This window comes from Lepidochelys kempii, chromosome 8 (assembly GCF_965140265.1).
Source record: "Lepidochelys kempii isolate rLepKem1 chromosome 8, rLepKem1.hap2, whole genome shotgun sequence".
Classification (NCBI taxonomy): Eukaryota; Metazoa; Chordata; order Testudines; family Cheloniidae; genus Lepidochelys; species Lepidochelys kempii.
Genome location: NC_133263.1, coordinates 5,704,354 through 5,725,101, shown reverse-complemented (window position 1 = coordinate 5,725,101; position 20,748 = coordinate 5,704,354). Strand labels below are relative to the sequence as shown.

The 20,748-nt window shown below is 43.2% G+C and overlaps 1 protein-coding gene across 1 annotated transcript; it reads right to left on the bottom strand.

The window, feature by feature from the left end:
- Positions 1 to 4,875: 4,875 nt before the first annotated feature.
- Positions 4,876 to 17,471, bottom strand: NMUR2 (neuromedin U receptor 2). The gene is made up of 4 exons (XM_073358118.1): positions 16,752 to 17,471; positions 9,589 to 9,673; positions 7,773 to 7,898; positions 4,876 to 5,135 (listed from the first exon to the last, which is right to left on the bottom strand). Exons 1-4 carry the CDS (start codon positions 17,469 to 17,471, stop codon positions 4,876 to 4,878), a joined length of 1,191 nt encoding a protein of 396 aa, XP_073214219.1.
- Positions 17,472 to 20,748: the final 3,277 nt, after the last annotated feature.

The window sequence follows — 20,748 nt, the reverse complement described above, 5'->3', positions numbered from 1 at the left end:
TTCATCGGATGCATACCGTCTTCTGCAGTTTCCACGGTATGCATCCGATGAAGTGAGCTATAGCTCACGAAAGCTCATGCTCAAATAAATTGGTTAGTCTCTAAGGTGCCACAAGTACTCCTTTTCTTCAGGAGATACAGAATCTCCCAGAGCTCACCGGTGTGGAGCAAGCCTTTTGCACCGCTCCTGAGGTTCCCTGCTTTATGGTTGCATGGCCCCCCACCTTCAACCCCACTCTCCCAATTTGTGTCAGCTCACACGTCCTCAGGTGCTAGGATGGAGACCTCCCAAAGCTCCCTGGCATCTGAGGCTGTGGTTTGCTGGGTCCTTCACGAGGAGGGTGGAAGGGGAATGGGGAGCTCCTTGTACCTGTCTCCCCCATGCACCAGTACAAGGTGCAGTCTAGCCCTAAATATAATCACATATTTGTGTTGCCAACAGCCAGGAAATTCGGTAGAAAGATTTCCCAGAAATGTTATGCAAGTATATGTAAGCCTAGGAAGCCCCTGTCTACATGCTATCTCCTCTCAGCCTAGGCCCAATGTCTAAGACTTCTTCTCCTGTCTCAGGTAGACCATGAGGACCTTGGAGCCTGGACTTTGTAGTTTGAAAGGAGCATCTGTGCACTTGTGCTGCCCTGTAAATATTAAAGAATAATATTCAAGTCTCAGCTGAACGTGAGAGGCTCAGGGCCAGCCAGAGGTGCATTAGTGGGAAGCACAGCGATGTCTTCACAGTGGCTGGAGGCAAATTGCATAAGCAGGCCAGAGGCAAGCCGAATGCATCTATGGCACTGGAGAGAGCGCTCTCAACACCAGGGATTCCTGCTTCTCTCAGCAGGTACCAGCACAAAGATGGGAAAGGGGGTGCAGGATGCCGGCCATACTCCCCATTCAGTGCCATGCCTCCTTTGGGGTTATTGTGTCACCGGCAGCACTTGACAGTTCCCCCCCTTTGCACTTAGGGTTAGCTACAGTATTGTGGCTTCCCCTCACATATGTATCTTGCAGAATGAGGGGATCCCTGCAACCTCTCCCGCCCTCCCTGCAGCCATGCAGGGGTAGCCACAATACAGCCCCTAATGTTGAACAGGATTAATGGATAGAGTGCTGGACTGGGACTCAGGAGACCTGGGTTCTAATCCATCTCTGTTGTTAGCCTGCTGGGTGACCTTGTGCAACTCACATCCCTGCCCTTTGCCTCAGTTTCCCCATCTGTAAAATGGGGTTAATAATGCTGCCCTCCTTTGTAAAGTGCTTTGTGATCTACTGATGGAAAGAACGGTCTAAGAGCTGAATAGTAGTAGACACCCTACTCCTTTTTAGTCTGGAAGGTGAGACGGAACATGGGTAATTTCAGGGACAGTGCAGCCTGCTAGTAAATACCATGAACCAGTGAGCAAATACCCACACATTTCTAGTTACATTGCAGGGCCCAATGAGCTGTGACAGGATAAGTGTGTAGGTGACACATTATCCCAAGGATGGAGGCTCAGTGAGATGCAATGTACACTTTGCATTTGCAGTGTAAATTAGCTTTACTGATTGAGGAGTAAGCATACAAAAATGGATACAAATGCAAATCATTGAAACTACTCAGGCGTCCACTTGGGGGTAGTAAAGGATTTTGACTGAGCCTTCAGGGAGTCGCAAACGCTTTCTTTTCCCAACTAGAATGAGTCCTGTACATATATAGATCTATTCATCCCAATTGCTGTTTTATAAAGAACACAGTTATCAGAAATAGATCCAGTGTTCTGCTTCAGCCCCAATTCCCACTGAACTCTGGGGACTGAGGGATCTTAGGGACATAGGAATTGCCAGACTGGATCAGACCCAAGATCCAGCCAGTCCAGTATCATGTCTCTACCAGTGGCCAGACCTAGATGCTTCAGAAGAAGATCTAAGAACCCTACAGTAGCAGATGTGGTGTCACCACACAGGTCTCATCGGGTACGTCTACACTGCCAAAAACCAACCAACCAATACAGCAGTGAGTCTTAGAGTCCAGGTCAACGGAGCAACCAGGCTACAAATAGCAGCATAGGCATTTGGGCTCAGGCTGGGGCTTGGGCTGGAGCCTGGACTCTTAAATCCAGCAAGGGGAAGGGTCTCGGAGCCCGGCTAGTTTCAGCCCCTTAGCGAGAGCCCTGCAAGCACAATTCAGCTGACCTGCACTCTGAGACTTGCTGTACTGGGGCACTGTAGCTATACCCATATACAGATATTCATTTAAGCCCTGAAGCACAAGGGTTAATGTCCCTTCCTAATTTTTTGTTGTCATTAATTATAATTACTCCAGATAGCCTTGATATCCATGTCAGTTTGCAGTCCCTTTACAGCTCTTGTTAAGTTCTTGTCTTCAATGGCTTCCTGTGGCAGCAAGTTCCAAGTCCATGGCTTGAATCCAGCTCCAATACATGTGTAATAATGAACAAGCAAGGTATTTATCTGAAATACAGTCAGGTCAATTAGAAACTTCAACATTTGGATGCACACCAGGCCATTTCTTCATTTAAAGGGTTCTCCTTGATTCACTTTGGTTCCCCATGTGAAACACTGTATGACCTGATCCTACAATCAGATCTGTGTCTGGGGAGTCTTGTGCCCATACTGAGCCTCGTTGACTTCAGTGGTGTTGATCGATTTGCTCAGATTGAGGCCCATAAAAGTTCCCCAAATTTCGTGCTTCCCAGTAACTCTTGTATTCAGCTAAAGTGAAACTGTTTACAAAAGTCCCAGTTTTCTTCATTACACTTTCTTCTCTGATCTTACAAAGCTTCTGAAGTGTACATTCGTGAGTACTTTCCAATACAATACTCTCCAGCTTTGAGGATATTTCACGGTGGTTAAGAGCCTAATGTTGATCTTAGACCTCTAGGAAGAGGTTGTCCTCTTGACATTAGGCCTGATTATAGCTAAGGACTGACTAGTGGAATAAACTATAAGTGGCAATAGATTTAAAAGTGAAGTATATGCAATGACAGGAGGTTCCTGTGACTGGCAGGACCTATCACTCCAATCTCCCCATTCAGGGTGATCTTCCATGGCTCCTCCATTCACATACAACTGTCCCAAATCTAAGACTCAGCTCAAACCAGCTGGATGAACATGCAACAGTACCACCCTTCTCCACAAGGATCCTTTCACACTCTTGCACTGGGAAATGGCCATCAGTTGGCATGCACAGAAGCAATGCTGTAAGTCAGGCTAAAAAATGTGGCTACTGTCAAGTAAAAATCCCATTGCTGCAGCAGATGTAGACCTATTGGGCTAAGTTCACCCTGATTTAACAACACTGAAATCAGAGGAATTACACCAGCAGGGACAAATCTGGCCTGTAATGACTATATGCATCCGACGAAGTGAGCTGTAGCTCACGAAAGCTTATGCTCAAATACATTTGTTAGTCTCTAAGGTGCCACAAGTCCTCCTTTTCTTTTTGCGGATACAGACTAACACGGCTGCTACTCTGAAACCTATATACCAACAGGGCAGCTACACAGTTATCATGAAATGACAGAACAAATTCTGCATTTACATGTGCATCCTGTTGTCTCCCCTCAAGAGCTAGCAAAGGCTGTTAGACATTTTGAGAATAATCAGCAGGAATCTGAAAATATGACATAGTACAAGGTATTTATCATGCAGACTTTCTGGCTCCAGTCCTAGGCTAAGCTGCATCCATGTTTATTAGGAAGCACTATTTCACAAGGAGGGTGGTGAAGCGCTGGAATGGGTTCCCTAGGGAGGTGGTGGAATCTCCATCCGTAGAGGTTTTTAAGGGCCGGCTTGACAAAGCCCTGGCCGGGATGATTTAATTGGGGTTGGTCCTGCTTTGAGCAGGGGGTTGGACTGTATGATCTCCTGAGGTCTCTTCCAATCCTAATTGTCTATGATTCTGTGACAGCTCAGAAGATAGGGAGACTAAAGGTAGTTTTATGCCACTTTTGGGCCAAGGTCCCTCAGTCCAGAGATGGCTGTGCATGAGGATGGTCTCTGGGGCATAAGCAAGAGTAGCTCTGAAGCTGCTCTAAGTACACTGAAGGGCTGTTGTAACAGCTGAGTTTACTAGTGAACACACTCCATTCTCTCAGGATGTGTCCTGCGTGCTGGAGGCCAGGAAAAGAATGTTGTCGGAGCTGGGTTTATCTGACCTAGAGATTTTCACACACCAGGAAAATCAGCAGCCAATTCCAGGCAACTTCCCAGCCCCTCTGAAGCCCCAGAGTGGCTGGAGTGAATAATTTATTTGTTTTTATACTTCAGGCGAAATCCTGCTCCCCTTACTCATGGTGTTAGTACTGGAGCTAGCTGGGAAAGGACTTCCCCCCCCCATCCTCCCACATGTTAGCAAATACATATATGTTAGGTGTAGTATACACCACATTAATTGACATTATGCACATGGTATTAATGTAATATACATTATACATATATATGAGCATTGGGAGGTTATGTTATCTGAATGTATTATGCTTTTCCCACAATTCTGTCCACCCATGTCAAGCATCCCACAACACTTAGCAAAGCTGAAGTCAGCTTTGGCATTAGCAAATAGGAAACTTGTCAAAGCAAAGATGCTAGTGGGACTGTAGACAGGCTACTAGGATCAGAGCTGCTGAACCAGGGCTGTCTAGCACACAGACACTGAGGGTGCAACTTGCATGCTGGTAGGCTGGTTGTGAGCAGCCCAAGTTGGGAGCTACAGCAGCAAAGCATAGTGAGGCACCCAGGGCTACTGGGGAAGAGGTGACAACCCCTCACTGGTCTGGATTGTACCCCCAAACCCTGTGACACCTGATTATTAGGGTTTTTTTTAAAGAAAAATAGTGGTTTTCATTGACTTTTGTCCCACTCATAGCACTACATAAAGTCATAGGCCAGTACAAAGATGAGAACTACAGACAGATGTTCTGTGCACGCACAGGGAGCTCGCATCTTCAGCACAGTCCACCAGATTGCGGTCCCCCACCAGGAAGATGCTCTGCTGGGCTGGAATCTCACTGGCGGGGTGTTTGGAGGGCCAGTGCCTGCAACGGGGAGAGATCACATTGAGGAAAGCCGTTCTGAAACGGCGGGAAAGCAGGTTGTAAATGATGGGATTCACAGCGGAGCTCAGATAGAAGAAAACACCTAAGAGAGAAAATCAAAGCATGGGAGACAGCTAATTAGTGGGTGGAATATGCTCCGAAGAGAGAGTCTCTACTTCTTAATGTAACAATGAGATACACAGCTCCAATGGCTCTAGAAAACAATAAGATCAGACCAATGGAGGAAGGGGAATCTGAACAATGAAGGAAGTCTCCTGATAAACCAACATCAATGGTGAATCTGTGTTGGCCACCTAATTTCCACTTTGGAACCACATCTAACTTTTCCCGTAGCAGGCTAAGATCATTCCTCCCTTGAAGAAACTAGTTCTTGTAATGTTCTTGCTGACAGTAATGGTAATCCTTAGTCATAAACCTCAGCTGGGGGAGAATGTAAAGTCTGTAGTTTTGATCAGATTCATGGCTTGGCTGAGAAATCCTCCAGGAGAAAGTTTGTTACCATGTATACATCAGAGCTGGTTGAATAGCAACAGCATTGATTGGTGAATATTTTAATGCGTTCAAAGCACTGACTTTGGCTCACTGTGATTTGCGGTATCCTAGTTTTCATCTTTTGTGAGTACTCAAACAACCAGCAGCATCCTGGACGTTTCAGGAATTTTAGTTCCATTTTTAGATTAAACACAATCCCCAACAGTAGCTATCAGACCCGGAGACACTTTGCAAGGAATGTCCTGCTGAAATTCAGGAACGAGCCCCACTGCTAGTGGAGGTTGATTGCATGGTATTGTTTTGTACTGCATGTTCTGGGAACTAATGACTGTCGGGAGGTATATTTGACAGCAGGGCTCTGTTGCCTTACTTTGCACCTCCGCTGTGCTGTTGGCAGATTCAGAGCTAAGTAGATCATGCAACACCGCTATGTTTTTCAGCTGCACTCCCTGATTAGCATTTTCCACTCCTTGTTTTCTAATGGGGTGTACCCACTGTGGCCTGTTGGCTAAGGTATAATTTGGGTGTGTTTGGTGAAGTGCCACTAGGCACACAGGGGAGGGAAGATATGGCCCATTGACAGCACGTATTTTTTAGACATCCCTTTCAGTGGGAAGATCACTAGGCAAAATCTAACTGTTAAGAGTCAAATTTTGCCCTCTGTTTCACTGGTGTAAATTCAGAGAAACTGCCTGGTCTTCAGTGGAGATACCGCTGGGTCACACCACTACTCTTTGGCCATTACGCTTTGTGAGCCCAATTGTACAACCCTTACTCTCATTTGTGTAAATAAGTGTAGCCCTGAATCTTTCTGACAAGCAACACATGGGCAAACTCAAGCATTTGGGGGTATAAATGGGTCTGATTGCACTGATATTATATTGCACCAATGTATTCTGGGAGGGTTTTTTATCTCCTTGCACAGAAGCATCAGGGATGGCCATGGCTGAAGATGGAAGATTGGATGGAGAGGGCCAGGGCCAGGGCTCTAAGGTGGCACTGAGCACTCCCTCTCTTAGGAGCTTGGCTGGCTGATTCTTGCTCATATGCTCAAGGTCTAACTGATCCCCATAAGTGGGGTTGGGAAGGAATTTTCTCCTAGGTCAGATTGGCAGTGACCTTGAGGGTTGGGTTTTTTTGCCTTCCTCTGCAGCTTGTGGGTGGTTATCATTTGCCAGGTTTATCTCACTTGGTCCTTCTTGTGCTCTGCCTGTGGCACATAACAGCCTAGTCTCCTGCGGGCTGTCATACTTTGGTCTAATATTGGTTGTTGGGTGTGGGTGGCTGGTTGTTGTTGGTGGCCTGTGCTAAACAGCAGGTCAGACTGGATGATCTGGTGGTCCTTTCTGGCCTTAAACTCTATGACTCTATGATATCTTGTAATATATGGGTCCAAATTCTGCTCTGCTATACCACTGTACATCCACGCTTAATGGAGTCATTCCAATTTTACATCCGTTAACTGAGAACAAAGTATGGGCCATAATATTCGTCTCTCATTTTTTATACTGGCTACATAAAGTGAACTAATTCAGTACCCTTAATGCAAGAAAAAAACATTTAATAGAAGCATCTGGATGCAGACTTGGTTCAAGAGAACAACCATGCGTTTGTATTATTGCTACCCTTGTCCTTCCTTTCACCTTCCCCAATTTTATTTATTTCTTATCCCCATATGTTACATCATGCCTGACTTTATTATATTTTTGCATTCAAATGGGTGTTAGGTGTTTCACAGAAACAAGTCGAGATGCTATCTTTGCCCCCCACCCCCAAAAAGCTTATCATATAAAATATCATAATCTATTTAATGGAGACACTGGAAACAACTCTGAATAATATAATTGAGGAACGTTTGCAGAATTCTAGCTGTTTTGTTCCTGGGATTTTTGAGAGACAAAGTGGGTCAGGTAATATCTTTTATTGGATCAACTTCTGTTGGTGAAAGAGACAACCTTTTGATCGACACAGGGCTCTTCTTTAGGTCTGAAGAAAAAGAAAAAGACCTGTGTAGCTGGAAAATGTCTCTCTCTCACCAACAGAGGTAGGTCCAATAAAAGATATCACCTCCCCCACCTTGTCTCTCTAATAATCGAGGAATAACATTTGAGTATCAATATACTGTGTTTCTGAATAATTTACTCACAGGTTGCCTGAAAAAAACCCTATTCACAAATATTCTTTCCCCCAGCTCTACTGATTAGCAAACCCTGTTAAAGACAGTTACCTGACACCACATGGATCAGGTTGAACACATTGGCCAACGGCTCAGTCCAGACCACAACAAAACTGAAGAAGAGTCGATCGATGTGAAATGGGGCCCAGCATATGGCAAATACCATCACTAGAACAACTGATTTGGAGAAAGGAAAAGAGAAAGAATTACAGAAGTATATGGCCTGTTACTTTGCATTTATTGAGTCGGATTCAGTAAGCAGGATGAAAAGTCCCCGGTGGCTCCGAGCATTTGTCCAGTGGGAATCTCAGCTGGTACATAAGCTTTGCTTTTCCCTCTGCTGTCTGCCATGCTCTCTGCAAAATTAACTTCAGACTGAAAAAAATTTCCAATCCATTTCTCTCTGGTCTGCATTCAGCAAACATTGATTTTTTAAAATACACTGATAAATTTCTAGTGGAGCTGATAATAGCCAGGTCGTTTTTAGCTTATATGGCACTTCATCCTGAGCAAACTTTGGAGGACCTAGCAGGATTCATGCTATCAGTGCGGCTTTTACTTGATGGCCTCTTGAGCTGTCACCCTCTCTCAGTGCAAAAGCAAAGATCACGGCTCAGGACTAATTTCCAGGGGGCACTGCTTGTAACTTGCAGGGTCGGGAGTCAGACCCAAGGGATTGTCCTCTGATTTTCAGACTGGGTTGCATCCATTCAGAGCCATGGTACGCTGACCAGCACCAAACAGGTTAAGGATTTGCCCCTTTTCCCTCCTCACCAGCTTGATTACTCAGTCATCTTAGCCTGCTGTCACAGACTAACTGGTTTCAGAGTAACAGCCGTGTTAGTCTGTATTCGCAAAAAGAAAAGGAGTCTTTGTGGCACCTTAGAGACTAACCAATTTATTTGAGCATAAGCTTTCGTGAGCTACAGCTCACTTTATCGGTGTTGCAGATAGATAGGAAAGAAATGCCATCCAAATTCAGAATACCAGGGCCAGGTTTCAAATGCTCAGTTAAAGTTGTCTCAAAGCCTTCTGACAGGAAGATGCTATTTCCTGAAATGTGTTGCGTGGTTTAGGTTTCTTGGGTAGTTCCTGTTCCGATTGCCGGGCCTGCCTCGTAGCGGTGGATGGCTGAGTATGTTTTAAAGACAGCCCAAAGTTAGGGAGTGACGTTTGTGCTTTCAAGGCTGTTGGAGTTCAGATGCTCAAGTGGTAGACTTGCATGGGGCTCCACATCTTGCCATGAAACATTGAGGACCCTGATAGAAGTTGGGATAAGTGAAATCAAGAGTAAATGATGGATGTAGATTGGCAAGAGCTTTCTTTAGAAAAGTCCAGCACACGATGCCAGGGGAGGCAGTGCCTGTCCAACAGACAGTCACCAACCTGCATCTGGAGGGTTTATATATATAGACAACATGTATGTATTTACTTATTGTTTCAGAAGTTTGCAATTGCTGGAAGGGGGACAATAGTGAATTTTAGCACTCATCAGGGCAATGAAGGATCAGTCACACACGGCTAATAGCATAGGTTAGAGCTTAATATAACACAGGGCGCGGCTGGGCAAGCTTCTTGAACACATGGCTGCTAATGCACCTTAACCGTGATGGGAAAATCCCCCTACTAATCCAGGCATGGAACCCCACATGTATATCCCAAGGAACATCAGTCCCATGGTCTATAAGCCCCCAGCTCAGCTTTTCTGGATCAGAGATATCCAATGGGGGCTAATGAGGGAAGGGGTTGTTTGTAGTTAACTTGAACTGTTCATCAAACCTATTTCGCCTGTGAATTAAACCCAGACTTTTCTGCACCTTCTTCCCCATGTTAAATAATACATAGGAAAAAAGGACCAATTACTTACGCAGCATCTTGGTGACTGATTTTCTGCAGGGTCTCTGAATATTCACAGCCATTTCGTCAACTGCCAAAGATTTCTCTCCTCTCAGCTGGCCAGGGGAAAAAGAGGGAAAGAAACAATGTGATTTCCTCTGAAGCACTCCGACTGGCCACACTAAGAATTCGCCATGCCAATTCTATGGTAAGCTGGTCTGGCAAAGTTAAGTAAATCTTGCTCTAGGGTGCCACCTATTCGTGGTTTAGAAAGGACATTAACTGAGTTCAACCTGCCTTTGAAGGAAGGCTTAAGTGATTTCAAAAAGAACAGGAGTACTTGTGGCACCAAGTACTAACATGGCTGCTACTCTGAAACCTGTCATTATGCAAGTTAGTGATTTCAGGCATGCCTATAGTGAAGAAGAGATGTTGTATATTTGGACAATCATTTTGTTTTACCTGACTGTCGTGCTGGTCCTGGAGTGACACTCTGGAGACCGTGGAAGAGAGGCCAAGGAGCAGTTTTTTGCTTTTACAAATATTGCCAGTTTGGTTTGGGTTTTGCTAATATCAACCTTAAATCCAGGGTAGTTTGGAGCCAGGTTCCGTCTGATCTGAACCAGGAAAGCTCAGAATAAGGATATGACTTGTCCGATAAAAGGATTTAGTTTTATTCCATTACTAGAACAGGCAAATCAAGGTATTTGGCTTTGCAAAAATGTGCTGGTTTGGTTTGGTTTTTTGCGAAAGGTTCAGATAAAAGGTTCTGGGGTTTTCCCACTTCTAATCTGGCCAAAACAATGTTTTAGTGAAAATTTAGGTTAAAAACAAATAGATTTTCTGGATCTCAAATAATGTACATCCAAAGTATGCTTCTAAGTCAGTCTGAAAAAACAACAACCACCAAAACTCTCATTGACTGATGTAGAGTCAGATTTGGGCTATAAAGCTACTAAAATTCAGCTTTGTTTTTGTCTTCCTGCAAAATATCCACTACTATTTTATTCCTAGGTCCAATGCAATCATCTAAAATCCCTGTGATCCGAAAATACTGACTAGGGGCTTGATTGAAAGGACTCCAAGGAAAGATACTTATAGACTTCAATGGGTTTTGAATCAAACCCTAACTGCTTAGGCTAATTTGCTTGGAGTTAATTTGATGAGTCGAATCCTTATATTCCATCAAGCAGAGAACACTATTGCAGCACATGCCTAGATTCAAACACACACCAATCTATTACAACAAAAAAAGTTAATACTTTCGGTGCTGATTTCCCTGGGCCTTTAAACAACAAAAACAGGGTGATAAAACAAACAGAGACAACTTGTTATCTCTCCCTACTCCAGACTAAAATGACTAGTGAGATTAAAGTTAATTCCAATTAACTCTTGATAATCTAATATTTACTGGAGTGCTTTCCTGATGAGCTAGAGTTGAGATCAGGTGGTTTAATGATGAACAGGCCATTAACTGGTCAATCAGAGGGAAACTCACTTTTGATGTGATTTTATCTGGAACTAAAGTGGGTTGGCAAAATGTAATTTCTGTCTCATGGGCAATTCCAACATTTTGAAATTTGTTTCCTTTCCAAATTAGAAGAAAAACTATCAATTTCTAAATTTCTCCCAGAACAGAAAATTCAAATAATTTAAATTCAGAAATACCAGAACATTTGGTCTGATAATGCTGAATCTTTCATTTGTGTGATTTTGATAATGTCAAAATGTTTCCTTTCACTAAGGTCAAATGTTTCATGTTACGAATATTGAAACACTATAATATAAAATATATTATATTTATGTTACTAAAATGTATAAAATATAACACTTGAAACAAAATTAAACAAAATGGTACAAAAAGAGAAAGTTTAAACAATTCCTTTCAATACTTTCCCATAGAAAATTTAATTGAAATTAAGCTGTTCCCGTGAAATGTTTTGATTCTGACAAAACAGCGTCTTCTGGCAGAAAAGTATTTTGTCAAAAAACTTTCAACCAGCTATAGCTGGAATCATCTGTAGAGACCATTTAATTGGGGCCCAGACATTTTTATTTTAATTGTTGACTATTCAGCCAATTTTTTTAGTGACAATTTTTCAATACCTGCAGAATGGCAGTTAAGCTTTTATTACAATAGATGAATAGAGACAGAAGCCAAAAATAACAGAACAAATAAAATATTCCCGTGAGAAGAGGATATTTCATCGTTTTGTTCCATTTTAGTTTTCTGTTTCATGTTTTATGATTAATTACATCTTATACATTTTTCAAGAGTGTTTTAACTGTGATAAAGGTCAGGCATGGTTTTATGTTGATCAATTATAAGGCAGGACTCACACTTGGGAAGAAAATAGATAATATTTCATGCAACTACAAGGCAACTTAGCTTTCCCATATTTCTCATTATTTTCTTTGCCATTTTTACTCATAATCGAAGTTGTTTGAGGAATAAATTTGGTTGATACGTAACATATGTAAACATTAACAAATGTTTGCTTAGATTGATTAAAAGCTTTAGCTTCCCTTCAGTGATTTTTCAGTCTCAACAGCTATTCATTCTAAGAATGCTCGAAAGCTATAGAGAACGTATTGCTATGACAGAGTAATAAACCATAGAAATGGGGGGAGGGAGGTTTCTTCTCTGCAGTGGCTTTGATAGCACCGTGATGGCTGATCTTCAGACTCTCCAGTAAACACTGCGTTGTGGTGGCAGGATCAAAGAGAAGGCCAAACTGGGCCATCAAGGGGGAGAAAATGCAGTGATGGGTGCCTCAGGAATGACTAGCTAGCTAGAGTAGGGGCTTTTGCATGCATTCCTGTCATCTTCATGTCAATGCTAACATTCAATGCAATGAACCATGTGTGAGATTAGCTCAGCTGTCTGAAAATGGATTCCACATATGTGCTCTGAGAAAATAAAAGAGGTGTGGAGCAAGAAGCCGGAAATGGGGAGTTAGTCAGATATTTCTGTATTGGAGTATGTTCTACAAGGCAGCAAAGGTTATAGTGTGAAATTCTGCCCTCTGTTACAAGCCCACTGGAACCATTCTTCTGTAGGTCACTGGCTCAGGTCTGACCCAAGTTAGTAGTAACCAAAAGTTGTTGTCATCTGATGAGAAGCTTGATAGCTTTGCCTGCCTGTCTATGCAATAATAAAACAATCCTTCAACATGGCGTCTAGGAGCACCAGTCTGATGTGAATTGGGTGCGCGGAGTTTGATTTCCGGTGGACAGATGTCACAACAGCGACTGGCAGTGTTGTAGCTGTGTTGATCTCAGGACATTAGAGAGCTGGGGAAGGAAGAAGAGCTCTGTGGAGCTCGAAAGCATGTACCTTCCACCAACAGAGGCTGGTCCAATAAAAGCTATTACCTCACCCACCTTGTTTCTCACAACAGCAATTGGTGGTATCAACGAAAGGGTCAGGGATCGGATAAGCATGGAAACAGACCTATCCTCTCCCTCTAGTGATGGTTTCCTCAGGACAAGATTAGTAACAGTAATTCTCCACATTTTTTGTTCTGTGGGTGACTTTATAAAAACGGAGATCTTCATGGGCCACTATACAGCCCACTGTCTGATTCTCTTGAGGGTTTATAGCTACCATGATGGGGAGAGACAGGGTCCAGATGGGGGCTTCTCAGTCAACCTTCTCTAGGGGCTAGGGGTGGCAGAGGACTGGCATCCATGGGAACAGGGGAATGCCTCCTAGGCCCGATGTGTCTCTTCAGTCATGGGATATTCTCAGACAGGGACACTGTCTTGTGATGTGAGAGTTATTCTGTCACCCTGATTGCTCTGCTAATAGATGGTGGGATTTCCCCCCCCCACCCCACAATAAGCTATTCAAACCCTCCCACCATGATTTGCTCAGCTTATAGCGCTGGTTGAATGATTTATATTCACCAAATTATTTAGGCAATGAAACCTGCAAAAATGTTTTGCAAACAATATGCATCAGATAACTGAAGCATCAGATAACTGACTAGATCAGAACAGGACAGTTCCATGGCCATCAGCCCTGGAGCATCCGTGCTGTGAGGAGGAGCGACTCTAGTTTCGGGTGCCAGAGGCGGCCGTGATCCTGCGTGATCAGGTCCAGGACAAGCGGTAAGGTGACCGGACTCGCCATGGCACTGATCTCCTGACATCATTTCCCAGCATGCTGTTTGAAGGACATGGGCATCAGGGACTGAATCCTGGAATGTGTTCCCACAGAGAGGTTTGGTGATCACATCGGCGTTATGTCGTTACCTCAGAATGGGTTGATCCCCTCAGGTATATCAATGGTGTTGTCTGTAAAGTTTCAGAGTAACAGCCGTGTTAGTCTGTATCCGCAAAAAGAAAAGGAGGACTTGTGGCACCTTAGAGACTAACCAATTTAACCAATGTAAAGTTACTTATATAGCCACTGTCATTACAGCATCTGAGAAGGGCGGGGTGGGAAACAGCTTTCCTGTCCCATGAGAATTTTTGAGGTTTTGAACCTATTTTCCATGACATCAATCATCGGACGACAATAACTTTCAGCGACTACTGACCTGCACAGAATTCGAACAGGCAAAGCAGAAGCAAAAGGTTTGCTATGCCCTCACCAATCACCAGAGCCGTCCAGAACACACACAGCTGTCTTTGTGTGTGTATTTATCTCCAGTGAATTTTGCCATCAATGTATAAGCAGAAATCCCCCTTGATTTCAATGGAGATTTCCAGTTAAAAATAAATGGCTCAATACAGGCCTAATACTTTTAGCAACACCACAGAATTGGAAGGTACAGCGTGCTGGAGCCGCTGTTGGTGTTCCATTAGTCTGAAAGGCAGGGACCTCGAGTGAATGCCTTGTACAGCAGAGATTTTTCTTTTCAAGTGGCTCCAGTCTGTATTTGTCAGTTCCCTACCGATGCTCCCATCCTACCTCCTGCTTTGACAGTCTCGCCTCCTCATCCTTCCAGCTACCAGTTGCACTCAAAAGCCATCTGGCTAGAGCAGCCTGGACAGGTTCCCTACTGAGCCAGTGTGCCATTCAGCAAGGGATCAATCCTGCAAGTGGCTGTGTTGAGGGCACACTGCATTGTGAAGGAGATACTCAGCACCTTGCAAGACTGGACCCTAAGTGACGGCTGCTTTTTCTTTCCCCACAAGGGATAGAGCTCTCTGTAGCATGAACGTTAGCAACCCAGGCTGGAAATCAAAACCAGGCAGTAGAGGTAACCAGGCCGACGGGGCAGGAGGAGTTCTATGGGACAGGTGTTTCACAGTGAAGAAGAGAGGTACTTTTTACTTTAAATACAGTTGTCCACTTTGCAGGACACTTGCCAATTTTCAACCCTGCTGTGGATTTACTGAGCTGCTTCTTCATGGGTCATTCTTTCTTCCTGCAATGCAATATTGCAGGGTATTCCTTACCATTTAGGGTTTGGGCAGCGCTGAGGGAACCAACTGGACTCCCCAGTTCTCCCTCTTTCAGAGCACTGGCTGGGACTCTCCGAACTGAAAGGAAACTTCCCCCTCACAATTGCCTGAGCTATGCTCCAGGGTCAACGCTGAAATTTTTCACTTCAGCATTACCGAAAGCACACGATGCTCAGAAGGGGGCACTCGGATTTATTAACTGATTTCATGCTCATCACTGACTAGATGTAAATTGTTGATGCCTGAAAATGATCTGACTGGATCGTTTTGTCAGTCCCCTTCATTTAAAAATGAAACATTCTGCCCTGACATAACTTGCGTTGAAGCCAATTGCTCTGCGCCAGGGATAGATGTGGCTTAAAATGGAGCGGTGTATTACGAGCCTAAAGCAGAGGAAATAGGCATAATTGAATGGACACCCAGCCCTTATGATGTAGAGACTGAACAGAATAGAGCATTGGGAGCATCCATAAATCTGTGCGTGTGAGCTGTGCTTTGAATGATGACTTGGAATGTCTGGGGCAATGGCGAGTAGCCGCAGTTCTTTACGTGAACCAAAGGCTTTTCATTCCTCGTTTTAAGATTTTCAGCTGTTACACTATCCAGAAAACAGGAAATAGTGTGCAGCGTGCCCTGAAGTGCAGCTAAAGATACCGAGTGAAACTGTGCAAAGACCCCACAATAGGCGCTAAATTGCAGTTTTGCAGAAGTTTAACCCATTCGCCCCTTCAAAGACCTGCTGTTTGCTATAACTTTTAGGCTATTTCTCATCATAGATTGTCATTGACACTGCAAGCAAGTCTTTTCTCCCCCCTTTAAGTGACACTAAACAGTCAATAGCTGAGGGTATGTATTAACGGGGCAACAATAATTCGACTGCTGATTCTTGTTCTTAGTACGATTAGTGTCGTGGTCCGTACATCCATGTGCCTCCCCATGTTTTCTGTGCAAGTCAGCAAAGCTAGTTATTCCTGCCTTACAGCCAAAGTTACATTCAGGTTTATTAATTATATTAAAAAAAAAACAGAAAAAAAGAATACAGCCACCCAATATTAATAGCAGTGTATTTCATAGCTGTTGCGGTGAATAAAGGTGCATTAGTACAGTAAGGCATAGGTTGTTCCCTCCTGCCCAATCTTCACATAATGATGTTCATTCACAAGCAATTCTAGTGTCTGGAGGGAGTATAGATGTGAAATACTAGCAGAATGTGGGTCTCCCTAGAAATCCACTCACTGAAAAGAAATCATTTGCTGAATGTGCCGTCTGCAGTAGTAGAGCAGCATATCGATTTGTGGCCGTTTGCATGTGAATTTTTAATTAAAGACTATCGGCTGTAATCCTTTTCTTTCCACACTTACTGCCTGCCTGTGTCGGAGAGCAAAGCTGCAGTGGAAATTCTAAAGCCACAAGAGGGGGAGAGGCAAATAATGCATGAGATCCAGTCACTACAGTCACCCTCCTTTTTATTCTTTTTACGGTTTCCTTTCAGTCTGGATCTTGCGTTTGTTGAAAAATGTAGAAATGGGCAGAGGGGTTGGAAATGGAGGAGGAAGAGAATGAAGACAGATTAGAGTAAACTGCAACTGAGACCTAAAACAACAACACTTAAAATATATTGGGCCAAATTTATCCCCTGGGTAGCCGTTTTAACTCTACACTGGTGTTACACGAGGGATGAATTTGGCACACTGTTTCCTGGGGCTACCACCTGAAATGGTTTCCCTTGTCGAGTGATGGAAAGACACAAGGAAGGAACACAGTTGAATTTGGACTTACTTTCAGCCCCATCAGGTAGTACAGCACACTAATGACAGCCATGGGCAACACATAAAAGAGGAAGGAAGTGACCTGGATGATACAGTTGTAGATCCACATGGGCCTGACCACGGTGCAGGTAGCTGAGCCAGGGACCAGCGTGCCATTGGGGAAGTACTGCAGCATGATGCCATGGGTGCTGGTATTGGGCAGAGAGAAGAGGACCGAGAGGATCCAGAGCACGATGATAATCCTCAGAGCACGCTTCCTGGTGCTGTCCAGCTTGGCTCGGAAAGGATGGAGGATGGCTATGTATCTCTCTACACTGAGCGTGGTCATGCTCAGGATAGAGGCAAAGCATACAGTCTCAAAGAGGGCTGTCTTGAAGTAGCACCCCACAGGGCCGAACAGGAAGGGGTAGTTGCTCCACATTTCGTAGACCTCCAGGGGCATCCCAAAGAGCAGCACCAGCAGGTCTGAAATGGCCAGGCTGAAGAGATAGTAGTTGGAAGGAGTTTTCATGTTCCTGTGCTTAAGGATCACTAGGCAAACTAAAAGGTTGCCCATCACCCCAACCACAAAAATCAAGGCATACACCAAAGTCATGGGCAAGAACAGAGGGCTCCGCTTGGGTCCACATAAAAAGGATAGATAGTCCTCGGTGCTGTTTAAATAGCTCCTGAAAACTTCCTCCTTTGCAGATAGGTGATCAAACCATGAGACATTAGTGATCCAGTCCATTGTTGGTTCTGCTGGGAAGTATCTCTACTCAGATCCAGCCTTACTCAGGCTAGCTAAGGCTTGCCTGTTGCAATTTGCTCACTGCTAGAAACAGAAAAAGGAAGAGAGAGAGACACACAGAGATGTCCTGCCAGACCTGACAGCACAAAGACACAGAGAGATACATAAGTGAATGTGTACGGCTGGACTCCGTTGAGGTTTTGCTGTTCTAACAGCTATGAGGCGTCCTTAGACAGAAAGCCCCTCCTTTCACACATAGTCATTGGCCAACTATATGCATCAGATTATATGATAATAAAGGAGGTCCTGGCTACTCATATCAGCTGCCCCGGCTGATGCATTTGCTGAATTAGAAATGTGGAGTGAATAGAACTGTGACTCTGAAATATTGGCTGCGAGACCAGCTGCAAGATGCTTGTTCTTGTCACAGCATGAGAGACCAGGCATTGCAAGCTCAGTCTAAAAGCTTTTACAAAGTTATGCTAAAGCTACTTCCAGCTGGAAGCTACAGAGAAAAATTGTTGTTTTTTCCAGGGACAGATTTCTAAGTCACTATTGATTTTAATAATCTGCTTTTTATGGCAACGAGCAATAGCAAATAGACTGATTTTCTCTCGATAGAGATCTGCTTTTGTAGTTCAACAGCTAGAATTAGTCAACCTTGCTTTTTCATGCTTGCATTTTTGTTAAGTTATGAAATTGTTTTGCTTGGTACCAGCAAAGGATTGTATTCGTCCTTGTTATTAATATTAGGTATTTTTGGGCACTAGCATTTTGAGAGACAACATTTCGTTTCTAGGAGCCTAGTTTGGATGCTGATCCTGTCTTGTCAGAAGCAATTTGGCCTGTTTCTTTTTTGAGGAGATTTTTGGTACTTGCTGGTCTGACTTCTGTTGGATGGCTCTAACCAGTTCACACTTTATCCCTGTCAATTCATACCACCTCTTGATTTCTTCACAGTAACAAGCCTCCTGCAGATGTGTTTACATGTGCCACGGAATACACCTTCCTGAGTGCATGACAGTATCACATGAGATCAATTGTCTCTTAATTAATTTTCAATTCCGTACTGAATTAGCATAACACAGGCATTGCTTCAAAACAAACAAACAAATGAACAATAAACATAGTAGTTAGAATTATCCTTCTGTAATGCAGTAAGTTTAATTGGTTGGAACCCGGGAGTAGAAAAAAGCTATGTGGAAACTGATAAGTTGTTGTGATCCAATATGTGACCTGGCTTCTGATAAAGAATGTTATCAGATCCTTATGAGCAGATGAAGAATGTTTTCTGGATTGTACATTTAAAAAACACTGAAAGCTGCCATTTTGATGTGACCCACCAAAAAAGAATATGGGTGAAATTCACAATTCAATGAAGAATTTGCAGCGTGACACTCTCAAGGACTTGATGATCAAGGAATAAGATTAGATGGTTTTTATTTTAGTTTTTGGGTGAATGATCGTGCTTATAAAAGTGAGACACTGACGACTGGTTAAAGACTGACCAGCAATATAAAGTAGAAAGGTTTGTGCAAGCCTCTTCACACAACCCTAACCAATGCACTTCAGTCCAGACCAGCTAGTCTGGTCTTTCGCCTTTGTTGAACCAACACTGCCAATCTTTCTATATTATAGTTGGTGCTGTGATTTTGTAGCCTGGCTATCCAGTAGGCTGATGAAACTTGTTTGATTAAAGCCAGATCTCAATAAAGGTTCAGAGGTGATGTTCTAGTACATTTGGTCACTGGGCCTCCTAACAGTGCAATGTGACTTTTGAACTATACATACTCTTAAAATATAAGACATGCACAATACATTATTTGTGAAAGCACATTAACAAATGGCCAACATCCCTCATTGCTATTCAGTTCTTGTCCGCCATTAAAGATAATCTTTCATTGCTTTCCCATTTTAGAACTGAATTTGGTAATCTGCTAAAATCTAGAAAAATGCAAGAAGTGATGATTAAGTAGCTAAACTAGTGTATAGCAACCTGGTCAAGCTACAACATGGTTACAGTAGAACCAAAAATCTTAAAAGTAAAATGAAATCTTAGTCAACAAATGTGCTAGCTTAAAAGGCAGAAATCTCCAGAAAGTAAGGCAGTTTCATACAGTAAATTGTTTAAGGATTCACTTTATCCTCAACTTAGTGTTACTTCACTGGACTATACATTTTCTTATAGGAATAGACAGAAATAGACAAAGTAAAGTAAAGTAAAATCCTAGCGAGGTAAACAGAAAGGAGCATAAACGCTGCCAAATTAAATGTAAAAACGTAATAAGAAAAGCCAAAAAGGAGTTTGAAGAACAGCGAGCCAAAAACTCAAAAGGTAATAACAAAATGTTTTTTAAGCACATCAGAAGCAGGAAACCTGCTAAACAACCAGGGGGGCCCCTGGACGATCAAGGTACAAAAGGAGCACTTAAAGACGATAAAGTCATCGCAGAGAAACTAAATGAATTCTTTGCTTCAGTCTTCACGGCTGAGGATGTTAGGGAGATTCCCAAACCTGAGCCGTCTTCTATAGGTGACAAACCTGAGGAATTGTTACAGATTGAAGTGTCACTAGAGGAGGTTTTGGAATTAATTGAGAAACTTAACAGTAACAAGTCACTGGGACCAGATGGCATTCACCCAAGAGTTCTGAAAGAACTCAAATGTGAAATTGCGGAATTATTATCTATGGTTTTTAACTGTCCTTTAAATCAGCTACAATGCCCAATGACTGGAAGACAGCTAATGTAACATCAATATTTAAGAAGGGCTCTAGAGGTGATCCTGGCAATTATGGACTGGTAAGTCTAACTTCAGTACCGGGCAAGTTAGTTGAAACAATAGTCAAGAATAAAATTGTCAGACACATAGAAGAACATAAATTGTTGCGCAAAAGTCAACACGGTTTCTGTAAAGGGAGATTTTGTCTTACCAATCTATTAGAGTTCTTTGAGGGGGTCAACAAACATGTGGACAAGGGGGATCCAGTGGACATAGTTTACTTAGATTTCCAGAAAGCCTTTGACAAGGTCCCTCACCAAAGGCTCTTACATAAATTAAGTTGTCATGGGATAAGAGGGAAGATCCTTTCGTGGATTGAGAACTAGTTAAAAGACAGAAATAAATGGTAAATTTTCAGGAACGGAGAGGGGTAACTAGTGGTGTTCCCCAAGGGTCAGTCCTAGGACCAATCCTATTCAACCTATTCATAAATAATTTAGCTACAACTAATCAGGAGAAATATCTTGGAGTCATCATGGATAGTTCTCTGAAGACA